General features: G+C 33.1%; 2 protein-coding genes across 4 annotated transcripts; both read right to left on the bottom strand.

Moving 5' to 3' along the window:
- Positions 1-6360: 6360 nt before the first annotated feature.
- LOC150092181 (uncharacterized) lies at positions 6361-14360 on the bottom strand. Of its 3 annotated transcripts, none has more exons than XM_090415252.1 (4): positions 14336-14360; positions 9631-9711; positions 7943-8132; positions 6361-7116 (listed from the first exon to the last, which is right to left on the bottom strand). In XM_090415252.1, exons 2-4 carry the CDS (start codon positions 9652-9654, stop codon positions 6908-6910), a joined length of 423 nt encoding a protein of 140 aa, XP_090271378.1. In that variant the 5' UTR covers positions 9655-9711; positions 14336-14360; the 3' UTR covers positions 6361-6907. The 3 variants fall into 3 exon arrangements, with proteins under 3 accessions (XP_090271378.1, XP_090271376.1, XP_090271377.1); XM_090415250.1 differs by lacking the exon at positions 14336-14360 and adding an exon at positions 9977-10006; XM_090415251.1 differs by lacking the exon at positions 14336-14360 and adding an exon at positions 9973-10005.
- Positions 14361-16592: 2232 nt separating this feature from the next.
- Positions 16593-24147, bottom strand: LOC150092180 (uncharacterized). Its single transcript, XM_090415257.1, has 4 exons — positions 24042-24147; positions 21374-21419; positions 17038-17263; positions 16593-16937 (listed from the first exon to the last, which is right to left on the bottom strand). The coding sequence occupies exons 2-4, from the start codon at positions 21392-21394 to the stop codon at positions 16747-16749; spliced, it is 438 nt and encodes a 145-aa protein (XP_090271383.1). The 5' UTR covers positions 21395-21419; positions 24042-24147; the 3' UTR covers positions 16593-16746.
- Between the last annotated feature and the right edge of the window lie 443 nt (positions 24148-24590).

Genomic DNA, 24590 nt, shown 5'->3' with positions numbered 1-24590 from the left:
GGCAAACCCCCCCTCCCCAGGAGCAAAATTCTGGAAGAAACCTAATAGAACAAAACTCGCGAAGCTCTGGATTCCATTTTAGTCGCCTCTTACGACATGCATGGGCTACAGTGGCGCTATTTTTATCCCGGCCACCACATGAGGTTCAAGGCAATTGTTATTGTTAACTTTTATGGCAAGATGGATGACAATCCTTTAGATTTTTATCCCTTCATCGTTATAGAGTTGAGAAATGAAGAAAAGATTATCGAGCACCTGGCTCACCCAATTTAGGGCCTTGTGAGAGCGCTTGTACCGATGAGCAGAGCTGCCTTCGGCGTTTATTTTTCCATCTGTTGTTCTCATCTAATTGGATGACTCTTGAATGGGTTGATTAGAGTGGACAGCCGCCTTGGCGAAGTATGTAGAGGCAATTTGGAGAAGAAATGTGGGTATATCCGGTATGTTAGCATTTCGATGGAGGAGAGCATTCCTGACAAACCACGAAGCATCAAAAATCATACAGAGACACTTATTTTGAATCACTTGTAGCATTTTGATGTTGCTGGGTAGAGTGTGGCTCCAAGCCGGTGATCAGTATGTTAAAGTGGGTCTGATGATTAATTTGTAGATCTGTAGCTTGTTTTCATTGCTAACTTTGCTTCTCCTGTTGAGAAGAGCTGGATAGTTGCTGAATTGGATTTATTGCAGGCATATGTAACGTGAGGGTTAAAACTGAGGCTGTTATCTCGTTGCATGCCTAGATATTTGGTTTTGGATTTCCATGGAATAGCAGCATTGAACAGTTTGACTTCTCCGCAGTGGGATGTTTTCCGTCTTGTAAAAACTATGGCTGTGCTTTTGTCAGCATTGACATCTATCCTCCATTTCTTAAACCATCTTTCCAGGATTCTTGCTGCATTTTGTAATCGCTGCGTAGCTAAGTGCGGCCTGAGAGATCTGGTCAAAATTGCCATATCGCCCGCATAGCAAACCATGATGGTTGATGCTGTGCTTGGGGCATCTGCAACGTAAATGTTGAAAAGCAGCGGGGATAATAGCGAGCCTTGAGGTACACCAGCCGTGATTCTTTGAGTAGTGGATTTAAGTCTGCGTACTTGGAATTTACGACTTTTTAGAAAGTAGTCAATGAACTTAGTAAGGTATAATGGAATATTGGCTGTGATTCATTTATGGATAAGGGCTTTGTGCCAAACCTTATCAAAGGCTTTCGCTATATCGAGAAAGATAGCTCCTGTCTTTTGTCTCCAATTGAAGCCTGATGTTATAAACTCTACTAATCTGTGGACTTGTTGAGTTGTGCTGTGTCCAGTAAGAAATCCAAACTGCTCTTTCGGGATAAGGCTGCTTTTATTCACCTCATCTTGCAGACGTTTAAGAATATTTTTTTCGGCAATTTTCCCCAAACATGATAAGAGGCTGATAGGCCTATAATTCTGAGGGAACCGTGGTGCTTTCCCCGGCTTATGAAAGAGAATTATGTCTGATTGTTTCCATCGAGTGGGAAAATAATTGAATCTGAGCATTTGAATATGATGGCTACCAGATGCATAACTGCTTTATGTGGGAGCGCCTTTATGGTTTTGTTGGTAATCTCGTCAGGTCCTGGAGCTTTTTTGTTGTTGAGTTTCTTGATGATGATATAAACTTCCCTAGGTGAAGTATGACAAATATTTTCACGGCTGATGGGCTGACGGAGAGCGCGGCGAACATGTCTGTGGACTTTTTCAATGAAAAACATTCTCATGCGTGTAGTTAGGACTACATTGTAGCTCCAGGGAGTCGGCAAAAGCTTCAGTTTTCTCATCATCTCTATAAACTATGCCCCGTTCTCCGTGGATGGGCTGTGTGTTGGAACGATCCGTGCGGAGAGCTTTAGCCAGTTTCCATAACGAGTTATCCTCAGCTTTCAGGGAACACAGCCTCCTTTCCCCACTGCTGATTCGTGTGGTCTTTGAGCACAGCAAACTAAATTGGTTGCTCTATTTTACTAATTTGATGGGTGAAGCATAAATGCTTTTCATATTCCGCTTTGTCTGAAAGGGAAGTTCTTTGAGTGGAGAGTTATTGAGCTTTAAGCTCACCCTGGAAGGGAAGTGAGATTAGCTGTGTTCAGCTGAGCACCCATCAAAGCAGTAATGTTGTGTGTGTAGTTGGTTCTTTCGATATTCGAGTATGGAATTGTGAAGTGTTCTAGTAGTAGTTTATTTACCCCCCCCCCTCTCCTCAAGAATATAAGGTTCAGCGTTCTGCTAGTTCGCTCTTTCGACATTCAAACATGGAACAGTGAAGTTTATTCACTGGACTCGTCCTTATAAGGATTGGCTTAAAGGGGTGAAGCAAAAATGCTTTTCATCCTCCCTTTTATCTGTAGAGGACAGTGTAGGAATAAGGTGTTATTCAGCTATTAAAGCTCTGATCATGGCAGGAGGGTAACAGCAATAGCCGAGCCTCAGTTAGAACTTCATTGGCTACAACATGGCCATCCATCACTCTCCAAGGGTATTGCGGAATTCCCACCGGGCTTGTTTTACGTTCTCATCCTAATCAACTTCAGTTATACAAGATAATATAAGGTGTCCTGACAAAAATATATTATAAATAAAATGCTTTAAATAAGAGATAAATCCAAATATTTGTTTAGAGTAAAATTACATTTATATTTCAGTTTTATTACTAATGCTCGAAATATATGAATGGAATTTATTAATTTTTTCTTTCTTAGTTTTGAAAGAAAATTATTTTGAGTCGTTGAACTAAAAGTGTCTGCCGCAAATAAAAAGCAGATGAATGTATGCGAAGCCAAAAGGTTGAAATGGCATCAATTCGGTCTTACATGTTTAATCCGTGTAGAAATAGAAATTCCAGTAGCTAACTGCATTCAAACAATTTCTACCAAAAAGTGAAATCCTCGGAAGTGTACAAAATTATTCCTCATATCAGCTTCATATCCTTGTAGTGCAGGCAAATCTCGCAGTTAAGTGTTGAATCTCATTGGCCAATTCTGACCAATCAAATTCCAGCGCTGCTTAACAGGCCTGACTACTCGATATTTCTAGTATGGTTCCGATGGCATATGGTCGGTAAAAGATTGTCTTATATCAATTACTCTGTTTATTTGGGAGACTCATTAAAGGTCAATGTTATTTATAGCTGTTACATTAATTTAAAAAAATTAATGTAAATCATCACTGTCCTAAACATAGAAATGAAAATCGGGTATTAAAGTTTCAAATTAATTTTTTTTTCAACAAATTCTTTTCTAAAAGTGTCACCGGCAAATGTTTTAAATGTCTGTATACATTATGCGTGTTCTTAGCCGATTTGTTTGGTTTCTGAGAGAGACTTTGAAGTTAACTCCGTTTCCCATTGCTGCTACATTTTATGTGTGTCGTCGGATAATAAATAAATAACACTAAACACTGCGTTATTTTTTCACAGCCTTAAATCTGTTCAGTAAATCGAGCTAACATTTGTTTTACTCCCAAACTGGATTAAGTAAGGTTGTACTTGAACTACTAATCTTTGTAAAACAGTTTCATCTTTATTTCTTTTATTACAGGAACTGTAAAAACAAGGTTAATTCGATATCAGTGAGGAGGGAAAAAAAAAAAAAAAAAAGTAATGTCTTAAGTTTTCTCAATAGATGGCAGCAGTTTCCCAAATCATACCATCTTTCCGTAAATGTTTACATTTATTGTTATTATTATTATTGAATACTGACGCATTCTAGAAGTAGCAATGCTATATTCAAAATTTAACTGTTAAACAACCTATTGTATCTTTTGGACCAGTGCATAAACATCCCATATAGAACACGTCAGTCCATTGAAGCAAGGCATTGCAATTAAAATCAGGCAGGGGTGGCTCGTGCATAGGTACTGCGGGACTGCAGCACCCCCAATTTTTCTCGATATATAAATATATTTATTAATTTATTTATATTTGCTTGTAATATTTAATTTTATCATCAACAATTCTCTTATTTTTGTATAAAAATAATAAACATCCATCTTGTAGCACTGAGAAAGCGAAGGACGCTAGCAGCGCTGTGTTTACCACATTGTCATATTGCTACGCGTGCAAGCAATATGACACGTCATAGTGAGATGCGAGCTATTAGCGTAATGCGGCACTGTCCGTCGCGCAGTTCCACTGTTGTTTATATGCAGTTTGCGCCAGTAGTAGAGTGTTCGTAATGCTTATCGTGTTTACTCCGTCTCTTTAAATATTTGGACATTACAATTAAAGACATAACATTTGTGATAGTTTTTATTTTAGAACATTATTGGGGTTATGATAATAGATTTTATTTTTTTAAGTAATTTTGAATTATACCAAATTGTATAATTTTATCGATAATAAACAATATTTTTTCATGTTTAATTTTTTTTTAATTTTTTACCATAATTTTGATATTTTATCCAAACACGTATACACTGTACTTACTGTGTGTATGTATATTTCGAAATTTGCAGCATCCCCACGATTTCAAGTCACGAGCTGCCACTGGAACCAGCTGTAGCCTTGATTACATGTAGTCTGTTTAATATGTAGATTTCTTTAATTTTTCTTTTTCTTTTCGTAAACTTTTTGTTCAACTTAAATTCTCATCATCATCATCATCATTATGCATATTAAGGATTTAGGCCTAGCATGGCCTGTTCCGGCCTTAGAAGTCATCGTTTAAGAGGACGTCCTGGTTTTCTTTTTCCTAATGGAATTTATCCGATTATGAATTTATGTTAAATTTATCTGATTTTTTTTCTGCTAAAAAATTCACATTATTATATAACTCATCATATAAGTCGCAATTTCTTTCCTAATTCTACTACGCTCGATCTTGGGGGAAAAAATAAATAAATAAAGGGAATTAATGTCAAATTTAAATCGGTTTAAGCACGAAAATGCAATTTTCTGTTTAATCTCCCTTTAAAAATCATTTCCTCCATTTAATTATGTTTGTTTGAGTTGCAGCAATTCTTTCTACAAGTACCTGAACTAAAAGCTATAGTTGCCAACCGATGCTTTCAATCACCGATGTTAAAGAGGATTATCATCGTTTTTCACATAATAGATTCCCTTTCACAGCGATAATTTCGCTACCTACAGAAAAGTATAAAAATAAAAAATATATTTATGTAAGGTTAAGTAAGTCTAAAAGGACTTTCTCGTCTTTTGTACATTACTGTGTGCTTAATTCAACTAAATTAATTTAGCCTTGAGTTAATGGAAGCCTTTCTAGATTTGAAAAAAAAAAAAAACTTTGTTATAAGCTGTGACAACTTCTAAGACTAGCAATAGAAAAATATGTTGAACCCTAAAGAAGCTTTTGATGAAGTTATGTTCAGTCTTCCCAGGATATAGCTCTATATTTAATGTTGATATATTATGATGCAGTTTACTTCTGAAGAATAAGTTTTAATTAAAAAAATATCGTGCAAGATATTATATGTATAATAATTTATATTTCTTTATTTAGTTTTTTAAAAAAATCATGTATTCTTAAACGTTTTTATATAAACCTAAAATTAGTTCTGATACTAGACAATTAAAGTCAATAGCAGCATTGTTTGTGTGTGTTTGAGTTCATCGTTTGGTTGCTCGTTACATTACAGAATCAAAACGCAACTTTATGCCAAAGGACAAAAGTTCCCATTTCTAAAGTTTCGTGGTGTATTTTCTATCCATGGATAGATAAATTCAGTAATTCAATACGCTTGCAGGTAAGTTTTTTTTCCTCTCCAGAATAAACTAAACCTGAAATGCTTTGTTAATTTAAAGCTATCCCTTTTTAAGAATAATAAATATCCATCAATATTTTATACCAAACAGGCAAAAATATTTACTTTGAAAGCTAACTAGAATACAAGCCTTCTGCACGAGGTGCCTTTGCCATCACACTACGAAAGAACGCTACCAAGTTGCACATATATGCGCCTTTCATCAGTGCCTTTTCAATGTGATTTTCACTATCCTGACAATTATTGGTACAGTTTGTCGCCATCATAAAAGATGTTTTTAATGAATTAAGACAAAATTCTTTTTAAAATAATTAATTATGAGGATAGCATAAATTTTAAAATCAAGTTAAACCATCTTGAAGAAAAAATATTTTCATCCGACTACTTTGGCGCGATGCTGTTTTTCGTCACAGGTCGAAATCGCGTGGGATTTTAGATAAATGTTATTCCTTTCTTAATTATAATTAAAGTATTGTTTTTTTTCCTTCAGTTATTGAATATCTTGCGTTTTTTTTTTTATTTTCACAATTAGATGCACACAAACTAATCTAAGAGACAAGAATTCTGATTTTATAGGATGTCTTTTAATTCAACTACGTACAAACAGACACACAAATCAATGAGGCACGAACTTTATTTCTTATTTTTAAAAGCTCCTCGGCTACATTTTGATAATATGCATATATAAAACTGGATACCATTTTGCATTCCGCTAAATATTCTCTTATAAATATTCTCTTAATTTTCATAAATATTTTCCTATAATTATTCAAATATTTGCCTATGATATTTAATACCATTTTTCATGTGAAAGATAAAGATGTCCCTGAGTAATTGTTTATGCAAAGGTAGTTGATTAAGCAGTCAGTGCAGGCATTCACGTGAATAATATACGTGAATATACATTAATTTCAAAGACTCTGTTTCTACCGTCTATCTACTTTATACGAATACTTTAACACAAACTTTATTTTATATCCTGTTAGTTTCCATTTTAGATATTTCTAAAACTCATCTATATATATATTAGTATTTTATATGATATTTAATTGGCTACTTCAATGTCTTATTTCAAAACCTATTCTTATATACAAAATATTTCTTAGTTGAGGTATACATCTGTTGCTTCAGGAATAATGATGAAGTCAATTTTTTTCTCAGAATTAAGCTTCAGCGGAAGATGATGTGTTGGTGCTGGATGCAACTGGTGCAGCTTCCGCCGCAGCGCTAGAGTTTGTAGCTTCTGCAGATTCTTCAGGTTTTGGCATGCAAATTTTATTGGTCATATCGCAAGTTAGCCCGTCGGCGCATGACCTGATTCCGGAGATAATGAAGGGACCATCCTTGATTTTACCGCATGGGCTACTTTCGCCTGTCAAAATAAATAAGGGATAATAATGAATTCTTTATCGTACTATCCATCTGATTATGTCACGAATATTGGATACAAAAAATTAACGATAAAATGATAGTTGTGAACATTTTTTCAATATAATACACAGAATATTTTCTAATTGTAATAATTACATGGCATCACTTTTCTTAATGATGTATATAAGTATAAATATATATAAGTATTACTTGTATAAAATGCAGATATGGCTTTATAATATACTGATAGCATCCATATGCAAGACTATTTGCTAGTCTGGTTGACCGAGTGGTTAGCGTATCAGCCATTCTCTAATTAGCAGGCTGTGGGTCCGAATTCTGTCTTGGTCATGGATGCTCGCTATGTTCTTTAGGTGGGAGACCACTACCATGATCATTGGAGCCAGGGAGGATTGAAAAAGTTCCCTGTTTGGTGTCTACAGGAGAATTTCCAGACAGTGTAGAAATTAATAAAAAATACAAGAAAATGATGAAATTAATAATAAAAAAATCCTTAACCTACTAATGCCCTATAGGCTTACAACCTTTCCTAAGTGGGAGTCATATAAAATATCTCTGTAGAATTAATTAATAACATTAAAATAACATATCTTTCTCTTTCATGTCTATAGCTGCAGAGACCTAACGTATTAGGAAAAAGGTCTAAATCTATAGGAGATTCTCTAATTCTAAGTTCTCTATCTTAGTTCTAAATCCATTTCATTCATACTAGCTACATTTGCATAATAATAAGACACATTTCTTTAATTTGCAATGTATTCGGATACATTTAAACATCTCTTGCAAATGAATCGGATGATATTTACCTAAATTTTTCACTACGCAGATGTTACAGCATTTGCAGTCTCCAGCCTTTTCGACGGTGCCGTTATCCCCTTGGCATAATGCTTGCACAGCATCGAGGGCAGGGCATTGCACCGTGGAACAGTCGCAGCTTTCATCTTCTTCGCTGTCATCAGCTTGAATATTAAGGAAAGCAAATGACAGAAGAGCCACCTATCAAGAGAAATTTAATTACGTAAAATACCAAAAAGAAAAAAATTTTTTTTTTTTTTTCTGCTAACAAAATATCAGAGTAGTTCGAAAGATTTCGAAATGTGGCTTTATTTGTTATTGGTTTGTAGATCATAATAAGTAATCACATCCGTTATATACCGCAAAATTATACAGTTGGTTCTTCCTAGATAAATTACACACCATTCATTTAACTTAAACCAAAATCGCCTCATTCAAGAGTTAGTTTTTTTTTTTTTTTGTTGTTTTTTTTTCACGTTTTAAACTGAATCCAAAGCGGTCAAAAGACGTCTGCAAATAGGGGGTCAGTCACTGCATGTGAATCTGAAGATACTGACAAATCTATCAGGTCACAAACGTCCTTGGATTGTTGGTACTCTAAGAATATCTGTGCTATATTATAAAGGATTTTTCAGATGAGTTACGTCTCTTATTGAGTTGGTAGGATTATCCTCAAGAAAACTCGAGTTCATTATCCCAGATATCCCAAAAACAGGCAAATTGGCTAGAAAAATACAATCAGTTTATAGTCATATTACAATACCTTCATAGCCTTTGGTTGCTACTGCCATAACTCCAAACAACCCCCCCCCCAAAAAAAAAAAAGTGCGATATCATCTTCACCAGCTAGTCCACAGCCTTTGTTTCATCGACCTTAATTTCCAACAGCCAAATTGAAATTTTCACAGCTTCGTTGATATATTATTCAGGAATCCTATAGAACAAACAGGGCACGTTTTCAAGCCACGTCTTTGATTACCAATAAACAACATGGGGGGGGGGTAGTCTCGCACTTATACGATAGTCATCTATCATTTAGACATTTATGAAGGCTCGTACCCTCACTGGGATTTGAATACAAAGCCAGTTTGGCAGTAAAGTGGACACGTTTCGTTTTTATGCTACAACTCGTCATGAAATTAAACTCTCAGACTAGAAATTAAATTTTATGACATGTTATAAACCCTACCCATGAAAGATTGGAAAGCTGTAGTGCGTGAATAAGTTATGAACTAAATTCGGAACCCTATTCTGAAGATCAAATACTATTTTTCAAACTTTTCCAGCTTCTAAAATGTAAGCGGTGGACAAGCATCGGGTAACGAAATGCACCCACCAGCTTTTGGGCAAAGATCCACTTCAAAATGGCGTTGAAAACCACACCTATTATTTGTAAAATGGCGGCTATTCATTTCGGCTGAACTGTTTTGTTGTGGCACACATTGGGTTGTTCTATTTTTCTCGTATATTATGTTTCGATGATCTAACAAAACGATGACAATAGCTAATGAAGTTAAAAATAAGATGTTAAATAGAAATGAAAAAAGAATGACAGTAAAGTGTTAACACCATACTGAATAGTGGAACATTCTATCCTGGTGTATGTGTATCCCAGAGATAACTGTCGCGTTTCATACTTTTCCATAAAATTATTGCAAAATGTTGAAATATATTAACGAAGTTCTTTGACGTTACTCACACAGATAACGACTGTAGCTTGCATTATTGCAGAAGAATGAGAGTTTGTATCCTTCGAAACCAGTCAAGAATGAACTATCTCCTGAAAATAAAAAATAAAAAATCAGTATTAAAGTGTTTAGCATTCTTCTTATATCCATTAATATTAACTCATTTTTGTAGCTATGAATTAATATTTAAATTTGTAATAATTGTAAAGAATAAGATTTTTTTTTTTTTCCTGATATTCACGAACTGTCTCTAATTCAACGTTTCCGGTTCTCAATTTTCATTAAATGCAAGGCAATTTGTACGGTAGAGGCATTAACACTAATAAGCTTGTAATAAAAAAAGACTTCCTTACTTACAGTATCTTCTTCGGGCTTCTTATTCCTTTTTCGTCTTGTTAATGATCAGTTATAAGTCGAACAACAGCATTTATATGATGAGATGTCAGCTGATGTGAAAATAACATCGGTGACTTGGCTGAAATATAAGGCTTGCAATAACCACTATGTGGAAACAGAGGCCGCCTGAACGGGGTCTTGGTGGGGGCGGGAAGTTAGATGAATCATGTGTAAAATTGCAAATCATCTTGTTTCTGCTGATACTACCTAGACATGAAATACACTTGTAAGCTCTTCATCTCAAGGGAACTGTGCATGTGTCATGTTGGCGAAATTAAATGCCAGTACAGTTTAGGCCAAAATGTAACGGTTCTTGTGCAATTTGTTCCACTCAACGCCATTACATTAAGTCATCTGAGCTTCTTTAACCTCAATATAGACATTTTTTGAACGACAACCTTCGTTCACCCAACTGTATTCCATGTTTTGCCACATGGAAAATAAAAGAACTAGTTCAGCTCTAAGGGTACTTGATTAAGATTCGATAAATTGTGAGCGAATTTATTTCGAGTTTTTCAATACTTACGATATTTCAGATAAAATGTTACTGTGGCTGTAGTATAGCTATAGCATAGTTGAAATTGTTTTTTTTTTGTTGTTTAATTTGCAAATACATTCCGCCTACAAAAATTCTGTGTAGTTTAGGCGTTTTTAACGAATTCGACCTTTCTATGTGATGAGTTTCATATGTTTTTTATATTTTTTATAATTAAAATATTTTAAATCTTATTTAAATAAATGTTTTCCTTTTTATTTAAATATTTTAAAATATTGTTATAATTTACTCATCACATACAAAGGTCGAATTCTGAAATTCCGTTCGCTTTCGACATTTCAAGGATGAAATTGCTTTTTATTATTATTATTATTATTATTATTATTACTATTTTAAACTTTGTTTAATTTTTAAATTCATTCCACCTACAAATTCTATCTGCGGTTTTTGGCGTTTTTAAATTTCATCGTCCGAATGTATCCTTATCTCTTATTTGTTGCTACTGAATTCTGAAATATTTGAATCCCGAAATCATTTGATATTGCTCGGTTATTATTTTTTTAAAAAATAGTTTTTAGTCGCATTTGTGGAAGACAATTCTTTTTTTGTACCTTTACTTCTGAAATTTCGCTCCAATTTTCATATGTTGAAATGCAGGCTTAAAGTATTTTTAGACCTTTTCGAAACAGTACTGCTTAGCGATTTTATTTCCTAATTTTCTAATTAAAAAAAAAAAAAAACTTCAGTAAGATCTTGAAAATGATAAAATATATTGCTATACATTAAGCACTGTGAAAAGAGTCAAATGATTTTTACTTCAGATTTCGATTGTTGAAAAGCTTCAGATAAAGCAATGTTCGAAATGGGGAAAATAATGCCGAAAGAATCTACAATTACCGAGAATATAACGCATAAAAATTATTTTTAAAAAAAACTACTTTTTTATACAGCAGAAGATACGTTTTATGTCATAGCAGCGCCCTCACATGTAAACAATGTCTTGTATGCACTCAAATAAAACGTTAGCGGTGGATTTAAAAAATAATAAAATAAATCATAAACTGGAAATACGCAAAAGAAGTACAAAGTTGACAGAAGTAGCAACTTGATTTTTTTGATAAAACGAGTCATATTCTGTGTAATTTAACTTGGCGGTTAGCGAAATTAACGCAAATTTGTCGATAAGTTTTTGCTTGTACTGTTCATTATATATTTACATCAGTAGTATCGCACAGCTGCGGAATAGATTTCTATTGCGCGTAAAACATGTTTGAATTTTGCCTGTAACAGTCGTTTAAAACAGTGCTTCCCAAACTGTTGGCCGCGGCCCTCTTGGGTGCCGTACGTTTTGTTGAGGGGAGCCGTGAAGTAATGAAAACAAATTTAAAATGTTTTAAGACTAAGTAGATTTTTTTTACGTTTCTTTTAATCTTAAAAGAAACGTATTTCATTTTTATTATTTATTATTTATTTTTTGTTCTTTTTTATATTTCAATGGAAAAAATCACACATTGGTGCGGGTTCACAAATTTTGCTTCCTGCGTATTTCGGCGCTTAATGAATATTAGTAAATATAGGCTTATTCATATAAGTTTCATTTCAAAGGTATTGATAAGAAGCACAAAAAAGCTCACAGACGCAAAATCTTGAATATAAATTGTATTGAATATAAATACAATAAATATTATAATAATATATGTCTATATCACGATTTTTTTTTTTCGATGGGGACCGTGAAATATTTTAATTTTTCCAAAGAGAGTCTTGGCATCCATAAGTTTGGGAAGCACTGGTTTAAAATATTTATCATATAATGTTGTAGGGCACAAAATGCGATTTAAAATATTCTTTAACTTCGGCTACTAGAAGAAATCATGGCAAGTGCAGTAGCTATAGCTTTTTAGCTTTTACCGTTGACCGATTACGCGACACTGACAAAGAGATAACGGCGACCCCCCCCCCCCCCCGTTTCTCTTTTATATTCAGAACAAGAATGGTCGTGAAGCGTTTCTCAACCACCGGGTCGCGATCAGTACAATACCGTTTTTTTTTTTTTTTTTTTCTCTCTCTCACTTTGGCCTGAAGTCTAGAACAAACATGTTTATTGCTATGATCATCGCATTATCTCAAGGCTAAATAAATAATTGCCACCGTCCGCTTGATATAAACGAAAATAAAATTAGGACACGTGTAAAATGACTTTGTAGCTTTGCTCTTATTAGTATGCTTTCGTAATGTGCGATTTTGTTTAGTTTTTGTGTATTATTATTCGACTGATCTTATTACAATTATTATAATGCTACTATTGGTTTAAAGAATACGAATAAATTTATAAAAAAGCAGGACTGAGCAGCAACAAAAATAAGAAATATTTATATTTATATATCAATATTTATTAATAAATACTGTATTTATATTATAATAAATAAATATTAATAAATATTAAATATATAAATATTTATTTAAATTCGTAATGGTTGTTTAGTCTTCTAACATAGATTTTTTTTTGGCTCGATGGGTGAAGCAAAAATGCTTTTCATGTTCCCCGTTATCTGTAAAGAAAATGTATGGGTAGGATAATATAGGGCTATAGGCTCTGATCATGGTAGGAGGGTAACAGCAATAGCCGAGCCTCAGTTAGAACTACATTAGCTACAGCATTGCCATCCATTACCCTCCCTGGGTACCCATTTTAGTCGCCTCATACGACATGCATAGGCTACAGTGTGGCTATTCTTATCCCGCCCGCCACAAGGGGTTGACATAGACGTGGTAATGTATGTACATCTTTAAAATATTCTATTGAAAAATAAGATTACTATTTTTATTATTTTGTACTTTACATTGTGAATTTCTGATTAAAATTAAATTGAATGGTATATAATCTAAATTAATTTCGTTTAATTCATTATGTATACCATACAGATAATTAATCCCCAAACAGTAGTTATTTTCGTATTTATGCAGACGATTCAAAATGATCTGAAACAGATGATTTTCACTAAAACCATTTCATATTAACATGAATAATTGATTTCCTAATGTCTTTATGTCCTAATGCTTTACACGCAAAATCTATAATATATCAAGAATGACACTAATGCTGGGGTTCTAGCCAAAAAAAAACAAAAAAACTTGTAATATATTACTGTCATTTTGAAGGCCACTGTGCTGTTTTGCTAACTCGCTATTCACAGGTGACGGTTTTCATATTTGCGGTATTATGGAAAATCCTATCCATCATTTCTTCGTATAAGTAAATTTTGTGAAACTTAATTTAGCTTATTGTTGTTGTCGTCAGAGGGCGCCATGTTATTTTGTTTTTAACGCTAAGCAGAAGAATACAAATTTATTAGTATATAACAGTGAGTAGTTTACTATGAGTAGTTTAAATTATTAGAATTACATTTCTTTAAACTCTTTAATTAAAAAAAAAATATGGGATTCTTTAGTTTAAGAAGTATTTGATTAAGAAGATAGTTTAGATGAAGAGAAAGAATTAATCCTGTGCAGGGACATAAGTTATTGACTCGGATGTGTAATAAAGCTTATCAAAAAGATGACTCGAAGATGATCTTAGCGTCTTTAAATTACATTAAGGGAGGCAAAAAAAAAAAAATATTGACTGCGTTCTCAGCTTATCCCAATATTAAATTAAAGCTAAAATACAGATCTTATTTTGCAAAGGCAGCAAATAAATGTATGAGTACATTGTACATATATAACCTCAACGTTTGGCTTGGAGATTTCCTGACTCCACTGATGATGGTGTGTTTACACAAACAATATATTTATGGCTTAGGACGTTGCTGTTTGTAACTTACTTGTTTCTCAAGGTGCCAAATAAAAATATTACTAGCTCTTCGCTGTTTCATCGATATCGAGAAAAAAGAATAGTTTTGTTGCTAAGGTATATGGTTATTTCAAAGTTGCAAATAATCATCCATTACGACACTCCATTCATCTCTTCGACATGTTTCCGAGTGCGGAGTCATCCTTTATTTACTGATAGCAACACCTCGATAACAGCATGTAAGAAGAAACGAAGGCCGGATGTCACTTGAAGGATTATCTGCTGTAGAATATAATTCAAATTTTTCTCGCACTTTATCTTGGATCCTACTCGGTCTTCTTCCTTTTGTTTATAAACACTTAAAAATATTTTTGATATAAGTGGAATACTCGTGCTTGATTTATGGCTAAGACTGCTAACCAACTAGAAAACAAGGGAGACGAAATGTGTATTATTTTTGAAGATTATTTTCAAGGGAAAGTCACATTGCCCAAAACATTTTATGCCAAATACTTTTCGTATGACAAACTATTCAGTGAATCCGAGTATGACTATTAATTTAAACAATTAAATTAATAGTCATACTAAAATATATTAATGATGCAAATATATGTAATGTAAGGAAGTAATGTCAGCAAAATAATGTAAACTGTCAAAATAATAAAGGAAAATATAATATGGTGGCAGTCATGTGTAAAATGTTATATTATTTTGCTTGACTGTAAAGGATCATAAATGTGTTTCCTGTTATTATTCTCTTTGAAGTCTCGGTTATTAGATGAAAGAGAGAGAATACCTGTTTAAATTTGTCTTTCGTGATAAAAATTTCCTTGATGCAAAAGGAAATTCTGCATTCTAACTTCTTCGTCATAAATAATAAGCAAATAGATTAGAAATCTATACATTAATATTAAATGCGCATATTTGGTTTGGGCAATTACAATCAAGCACGGTAGACAATATGAGTCTTGTACCTAATATACACCCTCTGTCCAAAAAGAAACCGAAGTTTTTGAAAATAGAAGAAACTAGTGGCGCCACCTGTTGTATCTTTTTGTTGTCGAAAGCGGCAACCTTCATTAGTGCTGTGTCAATTGTTTATGACATTTGTTTCATTAGAAACCGTGATGACAAGAGTGACAGTGCGTTTTGACGAACGGTCGGTCGTCACGATATTCATGCCATACGCGACGAATTCTCGCTATCAATCGCTTCAAAACGTCGAGATAAAACTCACCATTGACCGTTTGGCCAGGCGGAACGAATTCTTTGAGGATAATGCCCTTGGAATCGTAGAAACAAATCAGAAGTGTCTTAACTTTTGACTTCTCCAAGCGACTTTTTTTCGGATGCCCCTCTTCCGTTGGTCTCCGCTCAGCACTCTGTTTGGGGCTCATACTCAAAACACTACGTTTCGTAACCAGTAACGATCGTTTCAAGGAAGTTTGAGTCCTTACGAGCTGTTTTAATGAGGTCCTTCCAGTGTTCAATTCGAAACATTTTTTGGTCGTCGGTCAACTTGCGGGGAACAAATCGCGAATTCAATTTACGAAGGCCCAAACTCTCGGTCAAAATGTTGTGCGCAGTTGGTTTTGGAATCCCCAATTCATCTTTAATCAATTTCACGGACGATTTTGTTTTCTTTGATGAAATCACGCACTTTTTGGATGCGTGATTTCATCAGTTTTTGGACGGCCCGGCTTTGTTTTTCGTTCACTCAAAAACAAACACACACACATAAATACGCCTACTGTCTTTAACGAATAGTTAGCGAAGGTTATATATAGTAACACAGGATAAACTTTGCATGTGATTTTCGAATATCGCAGTACTGGCTCGAGGATAACACGTGTGGAATCGTTTCCAAGGGCAAGAAATTAGCTTTCTTGAAAGAAAGAGTTAGAGCTAAGTCTGTCGAAGGAAAAAAAAAGGGGGGGGGGAAGAGAGGGACTTGGACGGGACATTAACGACACAGTACGTTTTTTCTGATGGTATAAAAGTGGTAGCCAGATTAATTTATAAGGAAATCGCGATTAATCGGTTTTATTTAGGGATCGAGAAGGCATCATCCAGGTCAGTTTGAAGTAGCATTCTGTTTCGGATTTATGAGGATTTTTTATGCAGGGTTAAGTCTTTTGTTTCCATAACTTGAACATTTTTATCACAAGAATTCAAGGAAAAAGTGGATCAGAAATTATGCAGATCAGACGACCAGTTATCGGATCACGATTAGCTGTTCTTATCTTTCAAATATGCTGACTAACTAAAGTGTAATAAAGAAAGAGTAATATTAATTGAATTCTTTTATTGTTATAACATCCTTACAAGAATGATTTCTCGTTATAGAAATTTCATTGATTAATAAAAAAATAAACGTTTCTGCAGCATGCGTGTGATCGCTAACAGTCATTATTGCTGCTATCAAGAATTATTAATTCTCCTTTAATCGTGTCCTTTCTTTCGTATTTCTTGATCGACTTCGTCCCATTTAATGTTTCCACTGTAGATTGGAAGAACTTCGTTTGGAGCTACGCAAATGCTTCGTCTGTGATCGCACACCAATCCTTCACCGCAGGTCATATTTGCAATGAGAACGTGTCTACTCTTGACCAAACCGCAGCGAAATTGGCGACCTGAAATGTGGAGGAATAATTGTGTTCATTTCCATTCTTTCTAATTACTCAATTTAATTAAAGTAAAATATATATTTAAAAAAATGATGAAATTGTTTACCTCTGTTTGGTAACATGCAGATCTGGCAACAGTTGCAGTAACCTCCTGCCGCTACTGTTCCATTATTTGCATTGCACAAATTCTGAATTCTAGTTACGTTTGGACATTGATAAAAGCTGCAGTTACACAGCCTGGAATTATTAGGAGGGGCGATAGTAGTTGCAGTGGTGCCTCCTGTTGGAGGCTTGCTGGAGACAGTAGCAAACAAAGCGAGCACCACAGCAATCTGGAATAAAAAATTAATCTGTATTACTTAACACAAACCCATAACACAAAATCATCGTACGTTTGTGGACATCATAAACAAAATGAGAAGTGATTGTTACTTTAATGTATAGAATATCTTGCTCGGATTTCATGAATAAAAGTCCAAGTAATCAAAAGAATAATTGGTAAGGTTTCAAGCTCTATAATTACGAAGAGAGTAGCAGAGTTCTTATTTCTTAGAACAAAACAACTGTAATTAGTTTCTTCTTATCTATTTCCACTAAATAGATATTAACAATAATCAGCGCCATCTGTATGATACAGCGAGAACCCGAAGTACAGTACTTTCGCATTAATTCGCTGTATCTATTATTCTCAGGAAGTCACAATTCTTCTAGGTTTTACCTAGAAGAATTGTGAAACGGATTCTTGTAAAAAAAAGTTCTTGAGAGGGAAGACTGGAATGCAATAGGGTTTTTCTTTGCAGAACGGCAATTAACGGACGCAATTGACATGACGCGGCATGAAAAGAGACCGGAAACTAAAAGATGACTCTAAATGGTCCAGGGTTGTTAGTGAATGTAATGTTCTGAAAGACATCTCGGGACAGAGCAAAGTTAAAAATATAAGGTATTGTTATAGGACAAATCAATGATAAATCTTAGATTTATTAAAACGAAAATTTGAAGGATTACAAATTCTTACGAATATTAAAAGTCAACGAGAAATCTAAATGCTGTGTAAAACGTAATAATTTTTCACACGATAATCTGAAGGAAGGTGAAACTTTGTGTGTAATTGGGGACGGGGGTTCATCCTGCCGTTAATTAATAATTATAAGGCTGTGGACGATGACTTCTCCTACCGTACCCCTACCGTACAGAAATAAGTGCATTTTGACTGTTATATTTACTATAGTTTTGTATAACTGAATTGCAGGCATTAAAGGTGGTCAAACTTTTCAAGATATTTCTGCATTTTTGCTTTCTCAGTTGTTTACCTACCTATCATCGGGCTAAGGCAGGCTTCCTCTTATCCAGTTACCTCTCTCTTGTAAGTAAATGCACTTCTTTCCAGCTTTCCCAGCCACCTCCGTCTTCCTTTCTTTTACTGCCAAGCTTTAGGCTTTTCAGTTTTTTTCTTTTACGATCCATACAAAGCTACTCTTGCAATTTTTTTTTCCCCGTCCATTAACTCATAGTTTGTTACACCTTGTAGCCAAAATATTTAGAACATTTTATGCAAATACTTTGTTTGAAAACTATTTCAATTTGACTTCCTGTTCCTTTGTCAGTATCCATGTCAGAATCTGATCCATATAATAATAACATGGATTTCATGTTACTATTGAAGATCTTTATTTTGATTTTATTATGATAATTGAATATTTTCCATATGTTATTTACTCTTCTGAAAGCAATATTTGCTTTCGTCAACCTCGTGTTATATATCTTTGTCAGTTCCACCATCTATATCATTAGCTCCTAAATACATAAAATGCTTTAAGAAAAATACTTTAAGTAGTACATTGACCAGACCACTTTGTCATAATCTCGTAATGATAGTCTGATTGCGCCGATTTACACTTATTTATTTAACAGCGTAATAAAAGTTATCGATAATGTTTTCATTTAATATTTTGCGCAGTTATTTTGGGCGAAATATTAAATATTCACGTCTAACAATTACGAAATAAAAGTAGTGCCCTCTTACAGAATAGCCTATTTCTTTATTTAAAAAAAATACACGTTTTATACGTTTGCAGACATTTTAAAAGCGTAACGCTTTACGTCAAGTTTCTGATAATTTTTTAATGTGCCCTTCCATATCGCCAACCAAATTGTGTTTCGCTTTTTTTTTACCACCTATTTAGAGACGTGTTTAAAGTAAATATCAAGGTATATCATCGATTTAAATATTTAAATAAAACTGAACAGAGAAAGTTAAACGAGCTCATATTTTTTTAACAGTTCTCTAGTTAAAAAAACTTCCAAGAGATGGCAGTAAAAGTAAGAATGCAATTATAAACTACATAGTAGCTCACAAACACATAACAATGCGAGGCACGAGAGGGTAATTGTCAAGTATAAGCATAAAAGGGGAAAATGTAATGGCCTGTCAAAAGCTTTCAAATAGGACTACTGTTAATGAAAGTTAATGGAGGCAGGAACTAAAAATTGTGGTTATGCCATTGAAGTTATGCATTAAGTATGAATTTTAATTAAAAATAATAGTAAATAAAATAATTATTAAAATTTTTGATTTATGTGCATATATCAAAATAGAAAACTGTTATTATTATTAAGCCTTCATTATTTCATGTTAAGCCGAATTATCAATAAACAATCAATGTTGTTATTTAAACGCTTGGCTATGCCTAATAGGCAGATGTATTCTTTACACAACTAAAAAACGGACATTATAATGAAATAGCGCTTTCGTTTCGAGGCAGATACAAATATAAAATAAAATTAAAAACAAATTAAAAAAAACAAAAATAAAATTGCAAATACAAAATCACTCATAAAAATGGACGTTCCTTATATGCTGGACTCAATTACTAAATCAAGTAAGGCAATACATTTGCTGTTTATATTTATTTCTGAAGTTTCTCTTAATAAGACTACAACTATGTTAGCTATATTCTTAGAGGAAGTAGTTTGAATGTTTGCGATGCATCAAGTAACCACAACTAGTAAATCACACATTTATAACATTATTCGACAACATGTTCAGCGCATGTGCAGTACGGGAAACGACTGCGTCAATGGAGGAGGTACATAAATCTGTTGCCAACTGTTATCTCTGTTACTGTGAAAAGTTGCCACCCCCTCCAAAACGAACAGACAGACAGAGAGACATTTAAGTCAACGTTTATTCTGGACTCCCAGCATAATTATTTGAAATAATTGAAAACATGACCTCCATTTATTTTTAGTATTTTAAAGTTTTTGTTCGGCACAAATAATTACCATTTGTATAGAATCCTACCCATTAATCATTTCATCTCTAATTCAGAGGCTTTTTTTTTTTTCCTGTTCATGAAAAAGTGGAATATATAATTTTCTTGGGATATCAAAAGAAATTCTGACAAAGCATTTAGCTAGGTTCTTTGTTAGTTTATTCTGTCTCTAATATATTACATATTTAAGGAAATATAAATATTTGCACAGTACTTTCATGCCCTATCATGCCTATGCTTTTTTTAATAGCAGATTCCCTATTTTATTTCAATAGGATTAATAAAATCCACTATGAGAAACGCAACTTCTCCGAACATATTTAATTTATATTCTAATAAATCACCCATTTTATGTGCCATAAATCAAATCCATATTTTAATTGAGATTTATGTCATTTTTTCCTCCTGACGATTCCATGTTCTTATTATTCCAGATGGCGATTTAAATTGGCGACCTTCGAGTTTTTTTTTTTTTTTTTTTTTTTAACTTCTAAATATAAGCGCCATCTGCTACTAGAATGTTGTAAAACTTAGACAGATTACCGATATATACGACGAGTATTTTTCGTTTCAAAAATTTTAGTGTAGTTTAATTAAATCATAAAGTTCGGTTATTTTCAAAGGAACAAAGTTTATTATTAAATAATAAAGACTGAACATGCGGAAATGGGCGTTTCCAAATTATGCCATTTTAATGCACTCACAGAATCGTGTAATGACATACTTGAAATGATTATTTAATTACCATTTGGAGAATAATTTATTCTCCAAAAATTATAATTAACGAAGGAGAAATTTAATAATTATTTCTTTTCTAAGAAGTGAATCGCCATAAATTTCTGTGAAATGATACCATCAGTAATGGAAATAACTTAAAAATAATTGTTGTGGAATGTAGTATAAAAATGAAGTTTTTTTGTTATTATTAGCCAGACTTAGACAATAAAGTAAATGTTCATTGACAAAAGATAAAAATTAACACTATAATTTACATACTCTAAAAAGAATTGCGCCACCTATATCATTTAGTGGTCAGCTCTCGCGGCACTAGAAATAATAAATAAATACAGTTACATTAATATTATACTTATCGTATTATATAAAGAGTGAGATTTGTAATAACGGTGGCAAATATAAGATGAGTGGTAACACATTTTGGATACTTACGTACAAAATCTGGATCGCCATTTTAGGATGCTTAACTTTATTAACTCTGAAAGAAATTAAAATATATTTGTAATTTGTAGATCATATAGAAAAGGTCAGGTTATTTTATAAATAGTGTTTTAATTCCGTATTGCAAGAAAAGTTTTTATTTTAAGAACTAGAATATTGCAAGAACTATTTTCAAATAATAAACATAATGGGAAAATTTCCTCATTTATCCATGGATTTGACAGCACATTTGTCATATAGTTTTCTGTGTGGATAATGTTATCATCGAGGAAGTAGTCAGTCTTTATTTCAAAGATGAAAACAGCTGTCTACTACATAAAAGTAGAATTTTACCTGCATTGTTTCATTCATTGCTTGTTAAGGTCATGTTCATGTAGTCCCAGAACTAATCATTTCTATCATTCGCGATCATATTCTGTTGCTATCACACAAACGGGTACGTATATGTATGTTATTTTTTTTACATTTATTTATTAAAATGTATTTAACATTTTTTATAATATATAGTCCATTTGGTAACTATCGTGTACTTTATTAATAAACTGATTTGGTCGTGAAAGTCTATACAATTTTCATAGCTTATTCTAGCGAGATTTAAAACGATACACTGGCTGGTAGAAACAAAAAAGTTACTTGTTAAATGATTTACGGCTATAAAAATTCATTTTGAGATTTTAATGAATTTCATTTCGTTCATATCTTCGTAACTATTGTTATAACTAATTTTTTTCTAAACTTGCTTGTCATTTCACTACTTTTGTGAGCTAACGTAAAATGTGCATATCGGATATGCAGCTTTTATATCATAGCATAAAAAAGCTGCATATCGGATATCATAGCATATCGGATATGCAGCTTTTTAGAGTTGACGAGGAAACCCCAAAAGTATCTTTTGAGTATAACTACTTTCCATATGAAAATTATTATATGAAATAAATAAAATATTAGCTAATTAATTATAAGGGAATTATTAATAAGTACAGTGCATTTAGGAGTTATTCGGTAAAATGCAAATGTCTGAAAATTCCGAGGAATTAGCAGTGATTTTTGTCTTTGACTTTTCCTCATAATACGAGGAAAAGTCATGTCTGTGCTTAGAGCTGTTTTTATCTTGAGGAGAATGTGGCCGTTCTTATGATTCAAAGGTAATAATTATATTGGTATGATGCAAATTTTTAAAAAAAACATCATTATTTAAAGCTTCATCTTGAGAGCAGAATTTTATATACTAAAATGTAATGTTTTAGATATACAGTGTTGAATTATGTTAAAAATAGACATTTAAATAATAAATTATTTTATTATTTAAATGTACTTTATTATTTAAAAGTATTATTTAAAAATACTTTTCGACCAATAGTGATATATCGACTTCATAAGATGGCGTCGAATGCCTGTACGGGTATTAGAACCATTATATCATCATACAATAAACTAATTATATCATACTGTAGACTTTACATAAATATTTATGAAAAAATTTGCAATTTTTTGGAAATAGCAAGGATATATTTCAAATCTTTTGTCTTTCATGAGACTTGAGGTTCTTAGGCCTAATCTACTTTCATCACCAAAATCTCTTAATGTATTGCTTCTGATTTGGAATTTTATGTCAATATAAAAGTACCCATAAATTTACTGTGTTCATAAAAATGAATACAACTTTTGAAATCAGAGTGCCAAACACGTTATTCAAAATGCAAACTATGTTAATTCATACACTTGTGATATGAGTGTTCATTGCTCAAGTATTAACAAGGTCCTTTGGTTCGAAAGACATGGTCGCGAAAAACCATCAGTTGAAGGGGAATCAGCCGGTCTGATACGGACGTTTTTTCCAGCATGGAAACTCGGGTTTTTCATCCCACAAACAGCCACAAGATACACGTAACTAACAGGTAATAATACACTAGTCTCACTTCCTTCCACCATAATTATAATCCACAACAACAACATCTTGCCGTTTTGATATAGTTCTTCCTGGTGTTTTCATTCTTTTTGGAACTAATCAGTAAACAGTCTAGAATATTAAATACTAGAAAAAGTAAGAAAAATAATGCTAACCTAGGAAAGATCAGTAACGGAAATGACGAGGAAAACCTGAAGTAATTGTCTGTTTTTTCTGTTAAATTACAATAGTCCTTAACCTAATTTTACTGATCAGTAAAGGTTGAGCGCTTCCTTATCAACAACTTTCAACAAGGAAAACATGCTCGCTTTGATCATTGTTACCTTTGTTTTTATTTGGCAATCAAGTTAAATCAACATTTTAAACCACATTAAAAATAAATGGCCGCTATTATTATGTGAGTAAATATAATTAAAAACGATCATAGTTTTGAATGCAAAGCTGCCAAATGAGTTAAAATATTATGAGGATTTGTTTTTAGTGTATGCTGCAATCGTCTGCTTAGAATATGCGGATTATATTATCTTAAAACGCTAGGGGGAGCAGCTCCAGCTCAGCTAAACTTAAGTGTATATAACTAAAATCATTTAGAAGCGCTTCCAGTGTAATTGTTTGCATTTAATAACTAAAGTGAACATAGTTTAGGAATATCTAAATTTAAGCAAGCATTACACTGTTTCATAGTACTGCTTTCCTATTAATAAAGAAAATAGTTTAATAAAACAAACTTAAAGAAAATAAGCAACTCACATCTTTGGTACTTTATCTTCTACAGCTCTGGTCTAGTCTAATACAGTATTACTATCGTTTTGGACGTCTAACTGTTCCAAGAATTACACTGATATTTATACGCTGCTGTTTTAGTGCCAACCAAATATTGCCCCACCTTAATTGTTTCAGCCGACTAATTCACGCACTTGTAAAGATAAACGTCGGAAATGCTCAAATAGCACAATTACTCAGAAACACCTGAGCAAGGTCAATTAAAGTGATTCAATCTTTAAAACCGACACTGTTGTATCTTAAACCATGTAATGGTTGAGATAATAAAAATAAAAATTTGTCGCAATAGTGGAACATAATGATTTCCGATCATGACAAACTGATTCAAATATAATTTTAAACCTTTCGTTATTGTCCAATAGTATAACACGAGACTTAAAACACTCATATACACACACACAATAAAGTGCCTTTATTCTGTCTAAGAATATCTAGAATAACCTTCGCAACTGTTTCCGTCATTCCATTTCGTTCTTGAAGCAATACTTCTCGTGAACTAAATTTAACTGCTTGTTT

Source organism: Typopeltis vanoorti, unplaced genomic scaffold (assembly GCF_054136105.1).
Source record: "Typopeltis vanoorti isolate ZY-2024b unplaced genomic scaffold, IOZ_Tvanoo_1.0 HiC_scaffold_24, whole genome shotgun sequence".
Taxonomy (NCBI): Eukaryota; Metazoa; Arthropoda; class Arachnida; order Uropygi; family Thelyphonidae; genus Typopeltis; species Typopeltis vanoorti.
This window is presented reverse-complemented; position numbering and strand designations above follow the sequence as displayed.

Excerpts from the sequence above, each read along its gene's own strand:
- LOC150092181 (XM_090415252.1), bottom strand. The coding sequence starts at position 9,654 with ATGCAAGCTACAGTCGTTATCTGT. Across the intron at positions 8,133-9,630 it reads AAGCTACAGTCGTTATCTGT|GTGGCTCTTCTGTCATTTGC; the intron begins GTGAGTAACGTC and ends TTCTCTTGATAG. Across the intron at positions 7,117-7,942 it reads CTGCGTAGTGAAAAATTTAG|GCGAAAGTAGCCCATGCGGT; the intron begins GTAAATATCATC and ends TTATTTTGACAG.
- LOC150092180 (XM_090415257.1), bottom strand. The coding sequence starts at position 21,394 with ATGGCGATCCAGATTTTGTAC. Across the intron at positions 17,264-21,373 it reads TGGCGATCCAGATTTTGTAC|ATTGCTGTGGTGCTCGCTTT; the intron begins GTAAGTATCCAA and ends TTTTTATTCCAG. Across the intron at positions 16,938-17,037 it reads CTGCATGTTACCAAACAGAG|GTCGCCAATTTCGCTGCGGT; the intron begins GTAAACAATTTC and ends TCCACATTTCAG.